The sequence below is a fragment of the Mobula birostris genome, chromosome 4, assembly GCF_030028105.1.
Source record: "Mobula birostris isolate sMobBir1 chromosome 4, sMobBir1.hap1, whole genome shotgun sequence".
Taxonomy (NCBI): Eukaryota; Metazoa; Chordata; class Chondrichthyes; order Myliobatiformes; family Myliobatidae; genus Mobula; species Mobula birostris.
Window position 1 is genome coordinate 147,780,614 of NC_092373.1, and position 22,488 is coordinate 147,803,101.

The 22,488-nt window shown below is 40.6% G+C and overlaps 1 protein-coding gene across 4 annotated transcripts in view; it reads right to left on the reverse strand.

Annotated features, from left to right (window-relative positions):
- slc7a11 (solute carrier family 7 member 11) overlaps nt 1-22,488 on the reverse strand; it is a 187,249-nt gene that overhangs the window by 131,178 nt on the left and 33,583 nt on the right. For all 4 annotated transcript variants that reach the window (XM_072256244.1, XM_072256246.1, XM_072256245.1 and 1 more), the window contains exon 3: nt 8,854-8,969. In XM_072256244.1, coding sequence (XP_072112345.1) covers nt 8,854-8,969 — 116 coding nt within the window. The remainder of the gene's footprint in view (nt 1-8,853; nt 8,970-22,488) is intronic.

Here is a 22,488-nt window from a genome sequence, read left to right on the forward strand (position 1 = left end):
TGAGTAAGGGAAGTGAGAAAAGGAGTGAGAAAATCCCTTACTCACTCTTCCTTCAGTTAGTCCTGGCGAAGGGTCTCGGCCTGAAACGTCGACTGCACCTCTTCCTACAGATGCTGCTTGGCCTGCTGCGTTCACCAGCAACTTTGATGTGTGTTGTTAGATGTTCCTTAAAGTAATGGACAGTTTAGTGCGATCAAGTTTATTGCAATTTAATGTATTATGGATTTCCTTCGTCTCTCTGTATCACCAGTCCACCCCACGACCACTCAAATCCACCATTTATACTCAGTTCATTTGCCACCTATTGCATAAGTGTGCTCTTCGGTCCTCATCTTTTTGTTATTAATCAATTATCATCAAATGAACAATTACTTTTCCTTCATTAGAGCTATAATTACAAGTCAAAAGTACTTTGTTTACTATAAATTGCAATTGAGTGTTTGTTTCATGGAAGATACTACAATTTATAAGTACAAGTTTTTCTTTTGGCTTAACCTTTCCTTTTGATTGCCAGATTTTTCACTGACAATGATGAAGGAACAAACTATGATGGTCCATGCATCCAGATGAAACAGCCCTTATAAAGAGGAGTGAAATAGGTTGGAATTAACCACAAGTTTGTGTATTTCACTTCAATCATAGAATTACAGAAAGGATAAATCAGGGGAGGAAATAATTCCATCCATTGAGTCCAAGGTGTCTCTATGGAAATGTAATCTTGTCACAACCATGGATTCAGTAGTGCAGCAGATACGGCAATTACACTTGTGAATATACACGTGCCAGCTAATGACTTCACTGTGATGGTATCTAACTCCATTCTTTTCATCATAGTGCTTGTCAAGACTTGAGCAAAGCAGCACAATGTTTTGCTGCTGGCTTGTATTCGGCCTTGCCTGAGAAATTGGACTGTTGTGTCAATGAAGACTGGCGTTATTCATTTTATATTTAGTTATTCTTTTCAGCCACAGTGTTGGCTCCGTTTTCCATTTGAGAGTTTTAGTTAATGGCCCTGTTTGGCCTAGCATTTATTGATTTATTTCCCTTCTAACTCCGTTCACAATAAAGTCTGTGAACTATTGACCTGCTTCAGTGTCTCTCGCCCTGCACCTGGGCCATATCCGAACATAGTGACAAATATAGCTAGTTTCACCCACACAAATTTACCCCTTCTCTAGCATTTCCTTTTCTGGTCAAATTACCCTTTTAATCTGCATCAATTGTCCTCTCTGAAGTTACAGCCAGAATATAATCACTCAGAATGATATGTTTTTCTTCATATCATGTCATGGTCTGGTCCGTGAAGTCCGGATTCCAGTTCGTGGTCTGATCCATTGTTCCTTATTCCAGGTTTTCTGGTTTTCCCTTTTTCTGTTGGGTGCTCTAATTAAGGCAGCTGATTCACATTTTGGGCTGGCTATATAAATAGCTCCTTGGTTCAGCTTCAGTGACTGGTGATAGTTGAGAGGTTGATTGGAGTTAGGAGTTAGGAGTTAGGAGTTAGTTAGGAGTTAGGAGTTAGGAGTTAGGAGTTAGGAGTTGAGACTGAGTGTGTGTTGGAAGCAGTGGGTTGAGATGGCTGACTGGAAAATGATGGAGAGAGACAACAAGCAAGGAAAGAGCCAAGCTGTTGAAAGAAGTTTTTGGTGAGAGTGGAAGTAAATAGAAATGGAGGTTGGTGGGAAAGTGTAACGGAATGGAAAGAGGAAGAAAAGAAAGCAGAGGTACGGGATATCAAAATCTGAGGAGGCAGCCAATGATCAAAACAGGATAGCAAAACAATGGAAAGAAGATGAGATTAAAGCAATTATAAAGCTAAGCGAAGACGGGGCGTCTTTTGGTGATTGGAACCCGATTCGTTTGACGAAGATGCTCAACAAAATTATAGGCGAGATTAAACGAGCAAAAATTTTATGAAATGAATCGCTATTAGTGATTTGTCAGGATAGTGCTCAGCAAGGCAAAGTGGTAAGATTAAGTAAAATAGATGGCAAAGAAGTACAATGCTCAATATCCAACAATAGAAATTGAATGAGAGGAGTTATTTCGGGGATACCAACAGAAGTTACTATGGATGAGATTAGACGGAACATAAAAGGAGCAAAAATTATTGAGGCCAAACATTTGAAAGTTACAAGAAACGGGAAAAAGTGTGCTAGTTTATCGGTTATGATCAACTTTGATGAAGAGAGATTGCCGACTATTTAGGGTATATGTGTTATGAGGTTGGAATATGTATACCACCACCTTTAAGATGCTTTAAGTGTCAGAAATTCAGGCATATTGCGGCAGTCTGCAGAGGGAAACAAAGATGTGGATGCGCTGGAGAACATGAATATGGAAAATGTGAAGCGGGAGCTAGGCTGAACAAGGCGACTGAGATACAATATATAAAAGTAACTCAGGGAATCAGTTATGCAGGGGCAGTGAAAGAATTTGCTTAAAAAAAGGCTGTCAAGCAAACAAATACAGGGAATAATAAACTGGTGAATTGTGAGGGTTTTAATATGAAAAATAAGGATACACTATTAATGAGGAGAAAGGATTTCATACTTTTTATGGTGGATGCAATTAATTGTTCAATGCAAACAAGCAACAGAACTGAGAAAATTAAAATTATAGAAAAGTCTGCAGAAAAGTATCTTGGTATTAAAGGGATTAGGTGGGAAGAAGTCAAAGAAATGCTGAATGGAGGATCCAACAGTTCACAGGCAGGAGAGATGGAATCTCAATGGCAATACATTTATTGCAAATGGTCAAGAATTTAAGAAATATTTTTCAGAACTTAAGGAAAATCCTCAAATTTTTATGGTTGAAGCCCAGGGTAAATGTGCAGCACTCCAACAACAAATAGAAGTATCCAACAAGAACAGCTGTGAGTTGGAAAGAGATTGGAAAATGGAGGAAATTATTACAAGGATACAAAAGGAAAAGGAATTTGTTGCAAAGTGAATTATCTACATTCAGATTATAAAATGAAAACATGGAAGCAAATGAAGAAGAACTCCGAGGTCTCAGTAAACAACTGCAGGCTACGATCCAAGAAAAGGAAAACCTGAAAAAGCAGATAGACTTGGAAAAACAGCAATTTTAAAAGTATAATGTGCGATAATTACTATTCTTTAACAAGACCATTTTAGTCTTACAAGTGATGTAGAGGAAATCAATGTAATTGAGGTAATGCAACTACATGAAAACGTGACAAAATCAGGGAAGAATAGCAGTTTGCGACATTACCTAATGAGCGCATTAAGCATTCACAAGGAAATGCAACTACAGAGTGATGCTAATAGAGAACTGCAGGCTGAACTAGATTGTCTAAAGTACAGAACTCCAGGACATATTTGGCTGGAACACCACAAGTCTAGCAAGTGGTGGTAATGCACTGAAAAACTGGTTGCCAACTGCCATAAAACAAAAAAGAAGCTTCAGTTGCTGGTGGGTGGGCTGAGTTGCTATGGCTGGTGATGTGTTGAAAATTTGAGTTGGCTGGTGGAGTTGGAAAAGAGCATGGATGCTGCAACTGCTGAGCTGATGAAGAAAATATCCTGCAGGATGAACAGGTCGACGGATAGTGAAAGTGAGTTTGAGATGGAGGAATGGAATGAAGAGAGTGCGGAAAGGAAACAGAGGTATGAGATGTCAAACTCTAAGGAGTCAGGGGACCAACAAAATAGGATAGCAAAACAGCGGAAAGAAGATGAGATTAAAGCAATTACAACACTGAGCGAAGACGGAGCATCTTTTGGGGAATGGAACCCAATTCATTTGACGAAGATAATCAACAAACTTAGAGGTGAAGTCAAAAGAGCAAAGATTTTATGAAATAGATCGCTATTAGTGATTTGTCGGGATAGTGTTCAACAAGGCAAAGTGATACGATTAAATAGATGACATCAAAGTACAATGCTCAATACCCAACAATAGAAAGTGGACTAGAGGAGTTATTTCGGGGATACCAACAGAAGTTACTATGGATGAGATTAGACAGAACATAAAAGGAGAAAAAATTATTGAGGCCAAACATTTGAAAGTTACAAGAAACGGGAAAAAGTGTGCTAGTTTATCGGTTATGATCAACTTTGATGAAGAGAGATTGCCGACTAAAGTTTATTTAGGGTATATGTGTTATGAGGTCAGAATATATATACCACTGCCTTTAAGATGCTTTAAATGACAGAAATTCAGGCATATTGCGGCGGTCTGCAGAGGGAAACAAAGATGTAGAAGATGCTCTGGAGAACATGAATATGGGAAATGTGAGGCGGGAGCCAGGCTGAAATGTTGCAATTGTGGCAAGGAACACAGTGCAGCTTATCAAGGGTGCATTATTAGCAAGAAAGAAGCTGAGATACAATATGTAAAAGTACAGGTTTCCCCCGCCAGCCGAAGGTAGAGCGTTCCTATGAAACGGTTCGTAAGCTAGAATATCGTAAAGCGAAGCTACTACCATTTATTTATATGGGAAAATTTTATGAGCGTCCACAGACCCAAAAATAACCTACCAAATCATGCTAAATAACACATAAAACCTAAAATAACTGTAACATATAGTAAAAGCAGGAATGATATGATAAATACACAGCTCATATAAAGTAGAAATACTTTTCCACAATCATTGCTGCACTGTTGTCCGTAGCAAATATCTCACACAAGCGCCGTCAGCAAAAACACGGCGCAAGCGCTGTTGGCATAAACGCGCTCTCCAGTAACCTTTAAGCTATGAAGCTGCCAAATCATACCAAATAACATGTAAAAATACACAGCTTATATAAAGTAGAAATACTGTATGTACAGCGTAGTACCGCTTACGGGAATTGGGAAGACAGCTTGCCGAGCGCACTGATGATGGTGTGTTAGACTGAGTCGTTGGAGTTTGGGTGGTGCAGTGGCCCCCACCCTCCGGGCAGCGACCCGCGAAGCATGCAGCAGTAGCCGGGAGGCACACAGCACATCTTTAAGAAAAAAGTCGAAATAAACAAGCTAATTAATTAGGTGCTGCCCGGCAAGTAAACGTCGGCCCAGATCAGAGGCGATTGCCGATTGCATCGCCTCTGATCTGGGCCGACAATCACATGCCGGGCGGCACCTAATTAATTAGCATGTTTATTTCGGCTTTTTTCATAAAGATGTGTTGGGTGCCTCCCGGCTACCGCTGCATTCTCCGTGAATCGGTATCTGTCCGCGGCCTGGGGGTTGGGGCGGTGGGACACTGGGGTGTCATCTCGTTGTCATCTGTTTCCATTAGGGCAGGCAGGTCATCTTCTTCTATCTCTGCCTGCCTCGATGTCGAAGATCGGGGTTCGTGGTCTGCTGTGGCTGATGTGGAAGGTTTGCTTGACTGCTGAGCCTCGCACATTTTTCTATCATACAGTTCTTTGTAAGCTCGCAAACCATCCTGCGAATATCCGCTAAACCTACGTACCCTTTCAAAATTAAAGTCGTACTTTATCATTGCAGCGAAAATCTCACGCAGTTGCCTCATGTTCAGTTCGCTACTGCATTCAGTTTCGATTGCTATCCTTTCCTCTTCCAATTGCATCAGCTCTTTATCTATCAGTTCTTGGTCATGAGATGCCAAAACCTCTTCAACATCATGTTCGTCAGCTTCCACAAGCCAAACTCACGTTGTCCTAACTTCGTTCGCCACGATCAAAACGCTTAATTATGTCTAGTTTTATGCTAAGTTTAACACCCTTATGAGCTCTTTCAGGCTTTTCCGACACCTTAGAACTCATCTTGCTAATGGCTGCTCACAGGCATGTGTTTAAGCAATGCTGGCGAGAATGCCGTTCCAAATCTGGGAGAAAGCGGCTGCTTGGGGCGCGCGCTGCCTTTTATCACGCGCTGATTTTTTTCGTAACATTGAAAACACCTTCTGTTAGTGAAAACAGGGAACTAATGTAGGTCTTTCGTAACAGTGAGGTTTTGTAAAGCAAACGTTCGAAAAGCGGGGGACACCTGTAATGCAAGGGATCAGTTACATAGAGGCAGTGAAAGCATTTGCTGGAAAGGAGAAGGCTATTAAGCAAACAAATACAGGGAATAATAAACCAGTGAATTGTGAGGGCTGTAATATGATAAATAAGGATACACTAATTATGAGTAAGAAGGATTTCATACTGTTTATGGTAGATGCAATTAACTGTTCAGCGCAAACAGACAAAAGATCCAAAAAAATGAAAATTGTAGTCAAGTCTGCAGAAAAATATCTTGGTATTACAGGGCTTAGGTGGGAAACAGTCAAAGATACGCTGAATGAAGGATCAAACAGTTCACAGGCAGGAGAGGTGGGAAATTAATGGCTGTATATATATATATATATATATATATATTACAAGGGAATGCAAGGAGTCTTATCACAAATGATCAAGAATTTATGACATATGTACCAGAATTTAAGGAAAAATCCTCAGATTTTATGTTACAAGAAACATAGTTGAAACCCAGGGTAAATGTGCAGAATTCCATCAACAAATTAAGAACAACTGTGAGTTGGAAAGACATTGGATGAAACAGTACTGCATTTAGAGGAAGCGGTTTCTGAAAAAGATGCTTGTTGTCAAAAATTCAGTGACATGGAAAACAGATTAAAAATGGAGGAACTTATTCCAAAGTTACTGAAGGAAAAAGGAATTTGTTGCAAAGTGAATTATCTATAATTCAGATTATAAAATGAAAACATGGAAACAACTGAGGAAGAATTTCAAGATCTCAATAAACAACTACAGGCTTAGATTCAAGAAAAGAAAAACTAGGAAATAGCAGATAGACTTGGAAAACAACAATTTTAAATGTTAAGCATGTGATCATGAATATTCTCAAGCAAGAAGCTTTTAGTTTTACAAATGATTCAAATGAAATTAATGTAATTTGAGGCAATGCAATTATTTGGAAACCACGTGACAAAATTTGAGAAGGAAAACAATCTGCAGCATTGCTATTTAATGAGCACATACAGCATTTGCAAGCAAAATTATAATTAATTATACATCCTGCGGAGGGCAGTAATATGCGTAGATGCGTCTAAACTGCTGAAATAGAAGAAGAAGGTTCAGTGGCTGGATTGTTCCTGTCCAAACCCCCTGTCTGTATCCCTTCTCTGCACCTTCCTCCTGAAGCCTTGGCCTGCAGCCAGTGTCAGAAGCCTCGCCTTGCCTCATCTTGCCTTGCCTGAAGCCTTGCCTCGCCTGTAACCTTTGCCTGCACCGCTGTCAAGTGCAACTGCCAGAGCAAGGTAAGGAACTGTCTATCGTTGTTTGGAACTTTCTCTCTGTGTCCATGCCTTCACTAGGTAGGTCTGGCCATTTGCTGCTACCTAGTGTTAGGAATTGTCTCTGTGTCCATGCCTTCGCTAAATAGATCCGACCATTTGCCGCTACATTGTGTGGGAACTGTATCGATGTCCAGGTCTTCGCTAGGTAGGTCTGGCCGTTTGCCGCTACCTTGTGTTGCGAACTGTCTCTCTGTGTTCTGTGTATCAGTCCCAGCCCACGTCCTGCTCCCTAGGAGGGGACCTGACTCTGTGCAGAGCCACGACCCCAAGTCCTGTTCTAAGGAGGGGTCCCAGCTCTGTGTTCCATGTCCCTGCGTTCCTGTCCTCCCTCAACCAAGGTTCTGCATTCCTGTCTCCCAAGACGAAGGCTCTGTGTTCTACATTCCTGTCTCCCAAGACCAAGGCTCTGCGTTCCTGACTCCCTCGACCTAGTCAAGTCTGTGTTCTTGTCCCAACACCTAGTCTGCATCCAGTCACATCCCTAATTCTAGTCTCTAGTCCAGTCCAGTTCCTAGTACTTCAGTGTCTGTGTCTTGCATTTGGGTCCGCTACCAGCGCCCTCCTTATGACACATCATTGATGATTCCTTTTTCTGATCACCTAGACTCTGTTGACAATGTGAATAATATCTTTCTATGCACACTGTTCAGACTTTGCATGATGTAATCAGCTCTAACCTGTATCCTGACAAACTGGAAGAGAACAAGACTAACCTCTCCAATATATCTAAAACAATTGAAGCCCCTTCATTCCTGCAAATCTTTTCTGCAACCTCTCAAAGAATTTTGCATCTTTCTTCAGATGAGATGCTCAGCACTGGATACAGTATTTCAACAACAGTCAAACAAATGTTGTAATATTTCATTACAACTTTTTGATTTTGTATTGTATGGATTCTATTATAAAACCTTAGATACCATATGTTTTATCCACCTTCTCAATCTGCTTGACCGCTTTCCTTCTCTATTCCTGAACCCTTTTAAAATTTTGCCCTCTAATTTATATTGCTTTTCACTACTTGTCCAAATTTCATTGTAGAGAAGATTTTTCTGGTGTCTTTGGTTAAAGATAACTATAATGCCACAAATCGGGAGGAACAGTTAGCCCTTACACTCTGTTCCACATGACTTGCAGTTGATCTTAGATGACTGACCCTAAACTTTCTTGTTCAAATGGGTAGATTATATTAGCATTGCATAGCCACCATTTGAAAAGAACAAAATGTTTTTCCAATTTCTTTGCCAATTGATAAATGAAACTCCTATCTGAATCATTGGGGAGCTTTAGTGTCCAGTCCTAGCATGATCAGAAAAATATGGGAGTTGGAAGTTATGTAGCAGGATTTCATAACTCCTTTCCCTGTCTCTACTGACATATTACCATCCAATATAAAGAGCTAAGGAGATGGAGATTATCCCTTGGTCAATTTATATATATTTGTTCTTGAGAGTCCATCTTTCAACCATAATACAATACATACAATGCAGTAGAATTATCTATTTCGCATACATGATAGTAATGGGGGAATTAAATGGAAAATACTGTAGCTTCAGATATGACAATGCAAGAAAACTTACTGATTCCAATGGTTGTGGTGATCTTCACTAAAATTTCTGGAATTTCACATGGCATAAATAGCGGCTGTAATATGTACTGACCAAAAGCCAAGGATATTACAGCAGTAGCAGCAGGTCTACATGGAAAGAAATATTATATTATTGTTTGTTCCTCAAGTAAAACTTAGCCATGAAAATATCAAAAAATCTTTTTGCACTGTGGCTGTTGGTTCAGACATTCTTGAATGGAAAAACATTACTTGAAAATAAAGTGCATTTTCAAATATAAGGTAACATTCAGTTAAATTAATTAAATAAAGATGAACAACCAAAGAAATGTCTTGGCCCATTGGCATATTCTTATCACAAAGATTGTTCATTTCACACTCTACTTGATTATATCCATCTTATCAATCGTTCCTAGGAAAGGCTCTCTAAGCCTTTTTTTTAAATCTTCATTTTGAGCCAGCAACAATAAATCAAGATGTCTTTTAAATCTCTGCAGGAGAGCCCAGAGAAAATGCTGACTAATGGGAGTATGCTTTTAGAAATGCAATTGCTTTTGTGTCTGATTTAGTCTCCTTGGAAACATAGAGATGGTGCAAGGTGAACACTATGACTGATAGAAGGACCATCCCATGTCTCATGTTCTTCAGATTAGAGTTTCTCAGAAGTATCTTTGCCCTCTGCCTTCAGAGTTCATCTCCCTGTCAATGGTTAATAATTGTTTTTTTTCAGGATCAATTGAACCTAATTTTCTTACCAAACACCCTGCTCCTTCATATCCTTCACTTAAAAAGGAAAGAAGCCAATGAGGAATGCTAGCTCAAAAATTAAGAGATAATAATTTCCATGATCACTTTGCTTGTAAGAAAATATTTTGCCTGGGTATTCTTTAATCGCAAAATTTGCAAGTCACTCATACAAATGGTACATTCATGTACTATGACACAAATCATTCTATTTATTTACAAGATTAATAATATATCCCTGACATATATATTTCTTCTTTTACATTCATTCTATTAAAAACAAGTCCAAAGCGTTTTTGCAAAGACTTCAGCACCTCATTGGACATGATTGGAGGGCTTTTAACTATGGCCTTTCCCCACTCAGCTTTTGTGGCCAATGATAGTCCCCTAGTACATGATCCTGGACCTTAGAATGCGCTGGTTTACAATCTTCAGTCATGGAAATTATCTTGTACTGAAGGACCAGTAAGTTTCAGGCAGACCAGAGTATGTCTTTCAATGAGCTGATGATCTTACAGCAATTTTTACTTGTCATAGTGTCTATCCCAGGGAACAGTCAAATGTTGTTTAGCTGTTTGGGACACATTCTGACAACAACTACTGCATCCCTTTACAGACTCTGGCAAGTGCACACTCCAAAAGGAGTAACATGATGGAGATCCCAGTAGATCTGGCTTGAGGCAGTGTGCACTAGCTATGCATGAAGGATCTGACAGAGAACTGTTTTCTTGCCAAACAAACAAATGTAACTTTTCTACTAAAAATGCAAATACAGAACATTCAAAAGTCCCCATTTACAATATAAGGCACTTAGTTTTATTTGTTTCCATTTATATTATACCAGTATGGATTCAAATTTTCTTTCACATAAGCAGTAAGTCCGAAATAGTTTTGTTTAACAATGCCCAGCCTCCCAATGTGCACTGGTGGAAGGATCCTAAACTGACCTTTCCACCAGAGCCGATGCCAGGGCAGCACTGTGTTTCAGTGTATCCCTTGGCATGTTGTTCTTTGGCTGAGAATGTGGAATCTGCAGTTATAAATGTCGACCTACACTGAAAAGGCCAGTAGATTCTGGGCAGACCAATATGTATGTGGCACTGAGTTGGTAATCTCCTAGCAGCAGTCTGAATAACTGTTCAAATGAACCATGGCAAAGAATACTTCATTCTTTTCCAAACGTTCTGGCCAAGCACATACACCAGAAGGGCAAAAAAAAAAGGGTCTGACAGAGAGGACTTTTTTGACTCTCATTGAGTGAAGTCTTGGTGTTTGTTTGAAAGAATAAATGATCTCCTCCAACCACATAATAGTTTAGAGGGCAGTCTGGTTTTTCAATTCCTTCAAGTTGAATAACATTTCAGATATCTAAAAGAAAGTGTGCAGGTTGATATGTCTGCCTCGTCTCTGAGCACTTACAAGTCTGTACCTGATTATAATATGCAATATCGACCGTGATGTAAACAAGCCAATTTTATGTAACATTATAACCAGCTATTTAAGAAGGTTAATGTTTGAAAATTAAAATTTTGCAGAAGATTAGAAAATTACTGAAAAAGCAGTTCATTGTTAATTTGCAATTTCTTGTTTATCTGATAAAAATATATTTAAAAAAGATTGGTTTCACAGCAGGCAAATGGCACTGCAGGAAATTGGCATCATTCCCAGTCAAACTCAGTACAACAATGTTATTCCAAAGTTGAGCAATAGCCAGCAATCAATAACTAAGGCCCAACACTAAGACAAGAAGTGTGCTCATTGAATAAACTTGGCAAAATGAAGTACAACTTGTTCAGATTTCCAAGACGTTCCTTGTTCAATTGGAAGATGTGCTGCCAATATCACAAGAAGCTCTGGCAACTGCTAGATTGACACTGGCTTTGAAAAAAATGGATATTTCCCCTCTGTGCCGGAACAAATACCTGCAGAGCCTGGAAGCCCATTAAAGAAGCAACTTAACAAAATGGTACTGAGAAGGAAACAGAGAATGGGGATTAATGGATCATTTTCATTCTAGCAAGCTGCAACTAGCAGGATGCCAGAGGAATCTCAAGTGTTCAGGAACTATACTGATAAATCGAATCAGTGGCATTCACTGCAAGGCACTTCGAGACAGTGACGATGGTCCTATATCCCAGGTTTGGCACCCTAAGTAAGGCCAAGAAGCTGGGTAGCTATGGGGATTGATACAGTGACTCAAACAAAGTCCGAACATGCAGATGGAGTACTGTGTGGAAAGTAACCGGGAGTGCTCTCAGGGTAGAGTGGAGATTGGGTTAGGTGGGTAGAGAGAACTAAGTGGTGATTGGGACTGGGTGTGCAGGTAGAATAGAGTGGGGAATGGCATTACATGTATGGAGAGAGAGGAGTGGGCAATGAGATGGAAGTGTGGCCAGCATGTGGGGAATAGGGCTGGCTGTGCAGATTGAATCTGGTGAGGGATGGGACCGGTTATGTGGCAGCATATGGTAAGGAATCGGGCACAGTGTCTAGACAGTGTGTGATGGGGAATGGGGATGAGTGTGTAATGGGGAATGGGGCTGAGTGTGTGAAGGGGAATGGGGATGAGTGTGTGATGGGGAAAGGGCATAAGTGTGTAATGGGGAATGGGGCTGAGTGTGTGAAGGGGAATGGGGATGAGTGTGTGATGGGGAATGGGGATGAGTGTGTGATGGGGAATGGGGATGAGTGTGTGATTGGGAATGGGGCTGAGTGTGTGAAGGGGAATGGGGATGAGTGTGTGATAGGGAATGGGGATGAGTGTCTGATGGGGAATGGGGAAGAGTATGTAATGGGGAATGGGGCTGAGTGTGTGAAGGGGAATGGGACTGAGTGTGTAATGGGGAATGGGGATGAGTGTGTAATGGGGAATGAGGCTGAGTGTGTGAAGGGGAATGGAGATGAGTGTGTGATGGGGAATGGGGATGAGTGTGTGATGGGGAATGGGAATGAGTCTGTGAAGGGGAATGGGGATGAGTGTGTGATTGGGAATGGGGATGAGTGTGTAATGGGAAATGGGGATGAGTGTGTAATGGGAAATGGGGATGAGTGTGTGAAGGGGAATAGGGATGAGTGTGTGATTGGGAATGGGGATGAGTGTGTGAAGGGGAATGGGGATGAGTGTGTGATGGGGAATGGGGATGAGTGTGTGATGAGGAATGGGACTGAGTGTGTGATGGGGAATGGGGATGAGTGTGTGATGAGGAATGGGACTGGGTGTGACTGTTCACTGTCACTCGTACACACACATACATTACTCATACACATTCTCCACATTGTTTTGATGACTGCAGTGTATTTGTTTAGTTTTGCTCTTCTTTGAAAGAACTGCCGACCCTTTCCCAAATACTTTTCAGCAGTATCTTGACCCATACTTCTCCTTCTTGTTTGAGACTTATTTGGCATTCTCCCCTCTGCCCCCTTTTGCTGGTCCTGTATACGCAAGACATTACTTGTGCCTTCACTTGTCTAGTTACCAATCCCTGTTGGCTAACAGATCCATTTACTTGCTTAGCACAAGTTTTTCTCCGCATGTGATATCTGCTCTGTACATATTTGTCACCAATTTGCAAGAAGTATGTACATTTTTTCTAATTACATGGACTGAAAGGAACACAATGAAACACAAACATTTTGTTCATTATACTCTGTTAAATATAGATATGCATGCATACATCACAAACCTAGCACCACTGGGCAAGTACAGGAATTCAAAGTTGTTGAATTTTGGTAAGAAGAACCTTTCAATGCTCCTAATGACTGTGTGCACATCAGAATCAGAACCAGAATCAGGTTTATTATCACCGGCATGTGCTGTGAAATTTGTTAACTTAGCAGCAGCAGTTCAATGCAATACATAATATAGAAGAAAAGAATCAAATAATAAAAAAATAAGTAAATCAATTACAGTATGTGTATATTGAATAGATTAAAAATTGTGCAAAAAACAGAAATACTATATATTAAAAAATTGCAGTCGTGTTCACCGGTTCAATGTCCATTTAGGAATCGGATGGCAGAGGGGAAGAAGCTGTTCCTGAATCTCTGAGTGTGTCTACAGGCTTCGGTACCTCCTACCTGATGGCAACAGTGAGAAAAGGGCATGCCCTGGGTGCCAGCGGTCCTTAATAATGGGCGTTGCCTTTCTGAGACTGGCTATTTTGTAAGCTAGTACCAACATGGAGCTGACTAAGTTTATGACCCTCTGCAGCTTCTTTCGGTCCTGTGCAGTGGACCCCCCCCCCCATTCCAGACGGCGATGCAGCCTGTCAGAATGCTCTCCATGGTACATCTATAGAAATTTTTGAGTGTTTTTGTTGACATACCAAATCCCTTCAAACTCCTAATGAAGTATAGTCACTGTTTTGCCTTGTTTGTAGCTGCATTGATATGTTGGGAACGGCTATAGAGATCTTGATACCCAAGAACTTGACGCTGCTCACTCTCTCCACTTCTGATCCCTCTGTGAGGATTGGTATATGTTCCTTCATCTTACCCTTCCGTCTTACTGACATTGAGTGCAAGGTTGTTGCTGCAGCACCACTCTACGAGTTGGTATCGCTCCTGTACGCCCTCTCATCTCCATCTGAGATTCTACCAACAATACACCCATAACCTCATGATATACATGTCTTCTTCAGATAATTGTTGGAACAGGTTGTGTCCCTGTTTGCGTGACTCAGTTGGGAGTGATAGTAATGTTGACATCCACTGATAATACATGATAGCCTGCTGGTCTTCTACCACAAGTCTCGTGACATTTCCTACCATCTGACATGACAGTTTTATTTTCCAGAGAAAATCCATTTCAGCATATTGAGAGAAGTGGCTCTCCTTTGTCGTGGGCCAGTCAGCTCTGTCCACACTACAGTTAAACTATAGTTCAAAGGGAAGGAAACTAACCCTTCTGTCTATAGACAGAATGTATGTCATATGTGACATTTTAGAGGCTGGTACCCTTCTGCTGCTCCTTGTTGCCCTGTTCACTCAACTTTCATTTGTCCATGAAGTCTGCATCACACACTTGAAGGAAAGATTATCTGTTTACAGAATGTCTTTGGAAATGTAACCAGTTGGTGAGTCTAGGGTACCAAATCAGCTGGCCAGATCAGGATGGCCAACGTTCTTTATCGATGGATGTTAATGAACTCGAGTGGGCTACAACCATATAACCATATAACAATTACAACACGGAAACAGGCCATCTCGGCCCTTCTAGTCCATGCCGAACTCCTACACTCACCTAGTCCCACCGACCTGCACTCAGTCCATAACCCTCCATTCCCTTCCTGTCCATACATCTATCCAATTTAACTTTAAACGACAACATCGAACCTGCCTCAACCACTTCTGCTGGAAGCTTGTTCCACACAGCCACCACACTCTGAGTAAAGAAGCTCCCCCTCATGTTACCCCTAAACTTTTGCCTTTTAACTCTCAGCTCATGTCCTCTTGTCTGAATCTCCCTCACTCTCAATGGAAAAAGCCTATCCACGTCAACTCTATCAATCCCCCTCATATTTTTAAACACCTCTATCAAGTCCCCTCTCAACCTTCTACACTCCAAAGAACAAAGATCCAACTTGTTCAACCTTTCTCTGTAACTTAGGAGATGAAACCCAGGCAACATTTTAGTAAACCTCCTCTGTACTCTCTCAATTTTATTGACATCTTTCCTATAATTCAGTGATCAGAACTGTACACAATACTCCAAATTTGGCCTTACCAATGCCTTATACAATTTCAACATTACATCCCAACTCCTATACTCAATGCTCTGATTAATAAAGGCCAGCATACCAAAAGCTTTCTTCACCAACTTATCCACATGAGATTCCACCTGGAACTATGCACCATTATTCCTAGATCCCTCTGTTCTACAGCATTCTTCAATGCCCTACCATTTACCATGTATGTCCTATTTTGATTAGTCCAACCAAAATGTAGCACCTCACATTTTTCAGCATTAAACTCCATCTGCCATCTTTCAGCCCACTCTTCTAACCAGTAATTGCATGGTTACTGTTAATCAGACTAACTTTAATATTGATTTTGTTAAAAAGTGTTTAATTTGCACTGACATCACTGAAATGCTGTTTTGAACACTGTAATTTCTTTCATAAAGTATCTTTGATCTGTCTTTGACAACTGTCCTCTAACATTACCACAGGTAACATTAAAGGGGTCACAAATGTCATTTAATTGAGCGCTAATAGTTCCCAGAATAATATTTTGGATTAACAGTATAATTAGATGAGAATTCATTAGGGAGTCAGGTAATATAACATGTAGAATACTGGTTGATATCATTTTAAGGACAGCAGCAAGTGACAATCTTCCCTATATTTTAGTCTAAAGAATAAAGAATTATTTCTGAATTATTATTAAAGAATTGTTTCTGGTCCTGTAAGCGCTTCAAGAAGCTCCCTGTAGACATATCCTCCATAAGAAATGTTGTTTTCTACATTGTAAGTTCTTTGCTCTTGTCTTTGACTACGCTCCAGTATCATTGAGGCAGGTAGTGTTGGTGTGTAGGGTCCTATTTCCTCCAAGCATAGCAATGTAGATTTCTGCCAAAAAGTTCAGCTTCTGTCTCATCTGTCCACAGAATATTGTCCCAGAAGCATTGCAGAACATCCAGGCAGTCCGTTGCAAACTTGATTTTTTTTTTTGGACAGCAGTGGTTTCCTCCGTGGTGTCCTTCCATGAAACCATTCTTGTTCTATATTTTTCTTATAGTGAACACATGAACAGTGGCTTTAGCAAGCTCTAGAGATCTCTGCAGGTCTTTTGCTGTTACCCTTGGGTTCATTTTCACCTCCTTCAGCATTAGAAATGCTCCTGGTGTGACCTTTGCAGGATGCGCTTTCCTAGGGAGAGTGGCAACAGTACTGAGTTTCCTCCACTTGTAGACAATTTCTCTTACTGTGGAGTGATGAACACTCAGGTCTTTAGAAATACTTCTTTAGGTTCATGCATCTCTACACTTCTAAGGTCCTCTGAAAGTTGTTTTGATCGAGGCAGGATGCACATAAACTGATCTTTCTTGAGAAGAGCAGGTTCTGTCAGTAATCTGACTGAGTGTGTTTTTTTTAATATAGCGCAGAGTACTTCTACAACCCGCACATCCAATCTCATCTCATTGATTGGAACACCTGACTCCTAATAGCTTTTGTAAAAGGCATTACCCCAGAAGTTCACATCTTTTTCCAACAAATACATGTAATATTGGATCATTTTTCCCAACAGATAAATGAACAAGTATAATGTTTTTGTGTTATTTACTTAATTGGGTTCTTGTATCTAGTTGTAGGACATAAGTGAAGATCTGATCATATTTTAGGTCATATTTATGCAGAAATAGAAAAAATTCTACAGGGTTCACAAACCCTCTAGCACCACTGTAGGTGGTATTAGACATTTAGATAAAATGTCACATGTGACTATTAAAGGTAGGGCTTGGTTATTTGCGGCTATGTTCAGTCAGACATGTGATGTGTATGAGCAGCTTGGCTTTCTCCCTACTGAATTCAGCCGATGTAATACACTTCATGTGATACAAAGAAGTGGCTAGGAGCACTGATATATCAAAAATTTATACACCAAATAACATTATAGTAATCTGTAAGGAGTTTGTACATCCTCCCTGTTACTGTGTGGGTCTCCTCTGGGTGCTATGGTTTTCTCCCACAGCCCAAAGGTGTACTCATTGGTAAGTTAATTGATTATTGTAATTGTCCTGTGATTAGGATAGGGTTAAATCGGAGGGTACTGGGTGGCCTGCCTCAAAGGGCCGGATGGGTCTACTCCCTGTTGTATTTGAATAAATAAATAAAATGAATCCTTCATCCTTCTATATATTCCTTACTTAAGTGCCTGCCTAAAGCTCTCTTGAACTTAGTGATTGTATCTGACTCCATCACCTCCTCTGGTAGCAAGTTTTAGATATCATCTACTCTTCTGCAATTTCATTGTTATGTTATTAATTTCTCACACTTACTTCATATATAACTTGTACTCACTTTGCTAGCTCCTTTTTCTACTAAAATATCTGTCAGAATTGTTATTATCTATATTTAGCTTCCTAGTAACTATTCACAATTAATATCTTAGACATTTATTGGTGTTTTTTTTAAGTCAGTCTGATTACCTGACCTGTCACATTACTTTTTTCCAGCTAAAGGATCACCCCTATAACTTCTGCACACTAATAAATGGCCCTGGAAAAAATATATAGCACAACGTAGCATTAATAGTACAAGGTGGACTGTGAAGGGCATCAGTAAATGTCCAAACCACTGGCTGCATCCCAAGCTGCTAAAATTGGGATCTTGTAGTTATTGATACATATAAATAGGTTAAACAGAACTGAGGGAGGTCCTATAAACGTTTGTCCTTCCATGAATTATTTGGTGTGAAAGATCTTGGAGCAAATCACAGCACTCTGTCCCTTCAGATCACTTGGCATCAAAGCTCAGCACCAGCTTTCACCTTCCTCAAAGGCATCTCTTGCAGCAAGTGACAAAGCCCAACCACTTGCCGAAGAAACTTTGAAGCCAATTCTGCCTAACTATCATCAGCATATAACCTGCAGCAGCAGGGGCTGCAACACACTCGATCACAGCTAAAGCATGAAAAGGAGTGTTTACAATTCCATGTCAAGATCATATTTCAGAAAATCTGATCACATAGCTGTCCTTCTATCTGAATTCAGACAGAAGATAAAGAGCAAGACTCCAGAGATTAGATAACAGAGGTGGTCATGTGAGGCAGATGAGCAACCACAGGATAACTTTGAGTCAGTGGACTTGCCAGGTTCAAGGACTCATCAGAGGATTTGAATGAATACACCACAGTTGTCACAGATTTTATAAAAACAGTCATAGGTAAGTGAGTTCCCATAAGATCATTCAGAGCCAGGTCAATGGCATTCAGGTTTGGTGACCAAGCAAGATACAAAAGGTTTTGACAAGATGCCACACATGAGGCTGCTTACCAAGTTAAGAGCCCATGGTATGACAGGAAAATTACTAACGTGGTTAGAGCATTGGTTGATTAGTAGGAGGCAGCAAGTGGAAAAGAAAAGGATCCTTTTCTGGTTGGCTGCCAGTGACTAGTGGTGTTCCGCAGGGGTCGGTGTTGGGACCACTTCTTTTTATGTTGTATATAGATGGAATAGATGGTTTTGTTGCCAAGTTTGTAGGTGATATGAAGATTGGTGGAGGGGCAGGTAGTGTTGAGGAAACAGGTAGGATGCAGAAAGACAGACAAGGAGAATGGGCAAGAAAGTGGCAAATGAAATACAATGTTGGAAAATGCATGGTCATGCACTTTGGTAGTAGAAATAAATGCATAGACTATTTTCTAAACAGGGAGAAAATCCAGGAATCTGAGATGCAAAGGGACTTAGGAGTCCCTGTGCAGAACACCCTGAAGGTTTCCTTGCAGGATGAGTTGGTCGTGAGGAAGGCAAATACCATGTTAGTATACATTTCAAGAGGTCTAGAATACAAGAGCAAGGATGTGATGTTGAGGCTTTATAAGGCAGAGGTGAGGCCTCACCTTGAGTATTGCAAATAGTTTTGGGCCCCTCAACTTAGGAAAGAAGTGCTGGCATTGGAGAGGGTCCAGAGGAGATTCACAGGGATGATTCCAGGAATCAAGAACCTAGCAATGAAAGGGTTATCATGCGAGGAACATTTGATGGCTCTGTTTCTTTACTCGCTGAAATTCAGAAGGATGAGGGGGGATCTCATTGAAGCCTTTCGAATTTTGACAGGCCTAGACAGAGTAGATGTGGAAAGGATGTTTCCCTTGGTGGGAGAGTCTAGGACAAGAGGGGTTCAGGATAGAGGGGTGCCCTTTCAAAACAGAGATGTGGAGAAATTTCTCTAGCCAAAGGGTGGTGAATTTGTGGAATTTGTTGCCACATGTAGCTATGGTGGCCAGGTTGTTGGGTGCATTTAAGGCAGAGATTGCTAGGTTCTTGATTGGACATGGCATCAAAGGTTATGGGGAGAAGGACGGAAACTGGGGTTGAGGAGGAGATTGAAAAAAAGGATCAGCCATGATTGAATGGTGGAGCAGACTCAATGGGCCAGATAGCCTAATTTTCCTCCTATGTCTTACGTCTTTTGGTCTAAAAACTCCAGAAACAATCTCTGGAAAGCCATTTCACATGTGAAATGGTACTTCCAGGCCAAACCTAATTGCTCAACAGCTGTGGCAGGGCTTGAATGCTACTTTTTCTTACAAAGTGAAACCAAGCGACATTGGTGACAACAAGGCATCGTTCTCAGATGAGCTCAGTACCTTCTATGCTCACTTTGACCATCAAAGCAAGGAGGAATCTTTACAGACTCCCCATGATCCTTTGATTTCAGTCCCTGAGGCTGGAGTGAAAGCATCCTTCAGGAGGATGAACCCACGGAAAGCTTCCGGCCCATACGGAGTACTTGGCTGAGTACAAAAGACCTGTGCTGATCAACTGGCAGAAGTGTTCACCAATATCTTTCACCTTTCACAGTGGCCGTCTGAGGTACCCACATACTTCAAACAGGCTTCAATTATACCAGTGACTAAGAAAAGCATGGTAACATACCTCAATGACTATCATCCAGTAGCACTTACATCCACTGTGATGAAATGCTTTGAGAGTTTGGTGATGAAACATATCAACTCCTTCCTGAGAAGAAACTTTAATCCACTCCAATTTGAACACTGGCACAAAAGGTCCACAGCCGATGCCATTTCATTGGCCCTTCACTCAATCCTGGAACATCTGGACATCAAAGATACATGCATCAAGATGCTCTTCATCAACTACAGTTCAGTATACAATATTATTATCCCTTCAAAACTAACCAAAGAGCTTCAAGACCTAGGCCTCAATACCTCATGTGCAAATGGATCCTTGATTTCCTCCCTTCAGACCTCGGTCAGTTTGGATTAGCAACATTTCCACAATCCCATCAGCAAAGGTACACCATAAGGTTGTGTGCTTGGCTCCCTTCTCTACTCACTTTACACTTATGACTGTGAGGCTAAGCATAGCTACAATGCCATATTTATGTTTGCTGATGACACCAGGACAAATCAAAGGTGGTGACAAATCAGCATATAGGAGGGAGATTGAAAATATGGCTGAATGGTGCTACAACAAGAACCTCTCACTCAGTGTCAGAAAGACCAAGACCATTGACTTCAGGAGGAGGAAACCAGAGGGCCTGAGCCAGTCAACATCGGGGGATTAGAAGTGGGAAAGGTCAGCAACTTTAAGTTCCTCGGTGTTATAATTTCAGAGGATCTATACTGGGCTGAGCACATACTGTAAGTGCAATTATGAAGAAAGCACGGCAACACTACTACTTCCTTAGAAGTTTGCAAAGATTTGGCATGACACCTAAAACTTTGACTAACTTCTACAGATGTGTCATGGAGAGTATACTGACTGGTTGCATCATGGTCTGGCATGGAAACACCAAAGCCCTTGAACAGAAATTCCGACAAAAAGTAGTAGATGAGGCCCAGTCTGTCATGGGTAGAGCCCTCCCCACCATTGTGTAGATCCACATGGAGCATTGTCACAGGAAAGCAGCATCATCATCAAGGATGCCCACCACTCTATCCATACTCTCTTCTCATTGCAGCCATCAAAGTTAACAAATTTCATAACTATTCCTGAACATAATGACATGGGTCCTGTGGCTCTTGTACCTTCTTCCATCAGGAAGAAGGTACAAGAGCCACAGGACCCACGTCATTATGTTCAGGAATAGTTATCACCCCTCAGCCATCATACTCTTGAACCAGAGGGAATAACTTCAGCCAACTTCGCTTGCGCCATCACTGAATTGTTTCCACAAACTATGGACTCACTTTCAAGGTCCCTTTATCTCATATTCTCAATATTTATTGTTTGTTTATTTGTTATTATTTATCTTTTCTATTTGCACAGTCTGTTGTCTTTTTCACATTAGTTGCTTGTCCAATTGATTCCTTTGTGTTGCTTGACTTATTATGTATGATGAGAAGAAAATGACTCTCAAGTTTGTATGTGGTGACATATATGTACATTGATAATAAACTTATGTTGCACAGAATGTTTGAACTTTGAACTTTGATATATTTTGAGATTTACTGTATATTGCAGTGATCCAGATGCTATCCTTAATCCTGAACCTCTGCACATGAAGATACAGGGCTTCTCCTGGATGTGGGAAGGATGAGAGACGGTTAATGTTCCAGCATGTCAACCAAAACAATTTGAAAATGTAGCTGAAATACTACTGAAGCTAGTTAAGCTTTAAATGAGCAGTGTTATAACATGAAAGGCCTTGAAATTCAAATGCCCAGTCTGTCAACAGCAAGAAACTCAGAGAATCATGTCAAATATCAAAGCCAAGGTACATATTTAATATTGTGTAAAAGTACCATGTAATTTCTTACTGTCATAACCAGAAATGTGCAAAAACAGATTTATACGTAACCACACATTCAAGAAGTCAAGCAGAATGTTGAAAATCAGAATCAGGTTTAACATCACTGGCATATGTCATGAGACTTGTTAACTTTGCGGCAGCAGTACAATGAAATACATGATAGACTGAATAAGTGTGTGTGTGTGTGTGTGTGTGTGTGTATATGTATATATATATATATATATAATGTTAAAATAACTAGTGCAAAAACAGAAATTAAAAAAGTAGTGATGTAGTGTTCCTATGTTCAATGTCCATCAAGAAATCAGAAATCGGCTAGCAGAGGGGAAGAAGCTGTTCCTAATTGCTGAGTGTGTGCCTTTGGGCTTCTATACTTCCTTCCTGATGGTACCAGTGAGAAGAAGACATGCCCTGGGTGGTGAGGGTCCTTAATGGACACTGCCTTTCCGATGCACCGCTCCTTG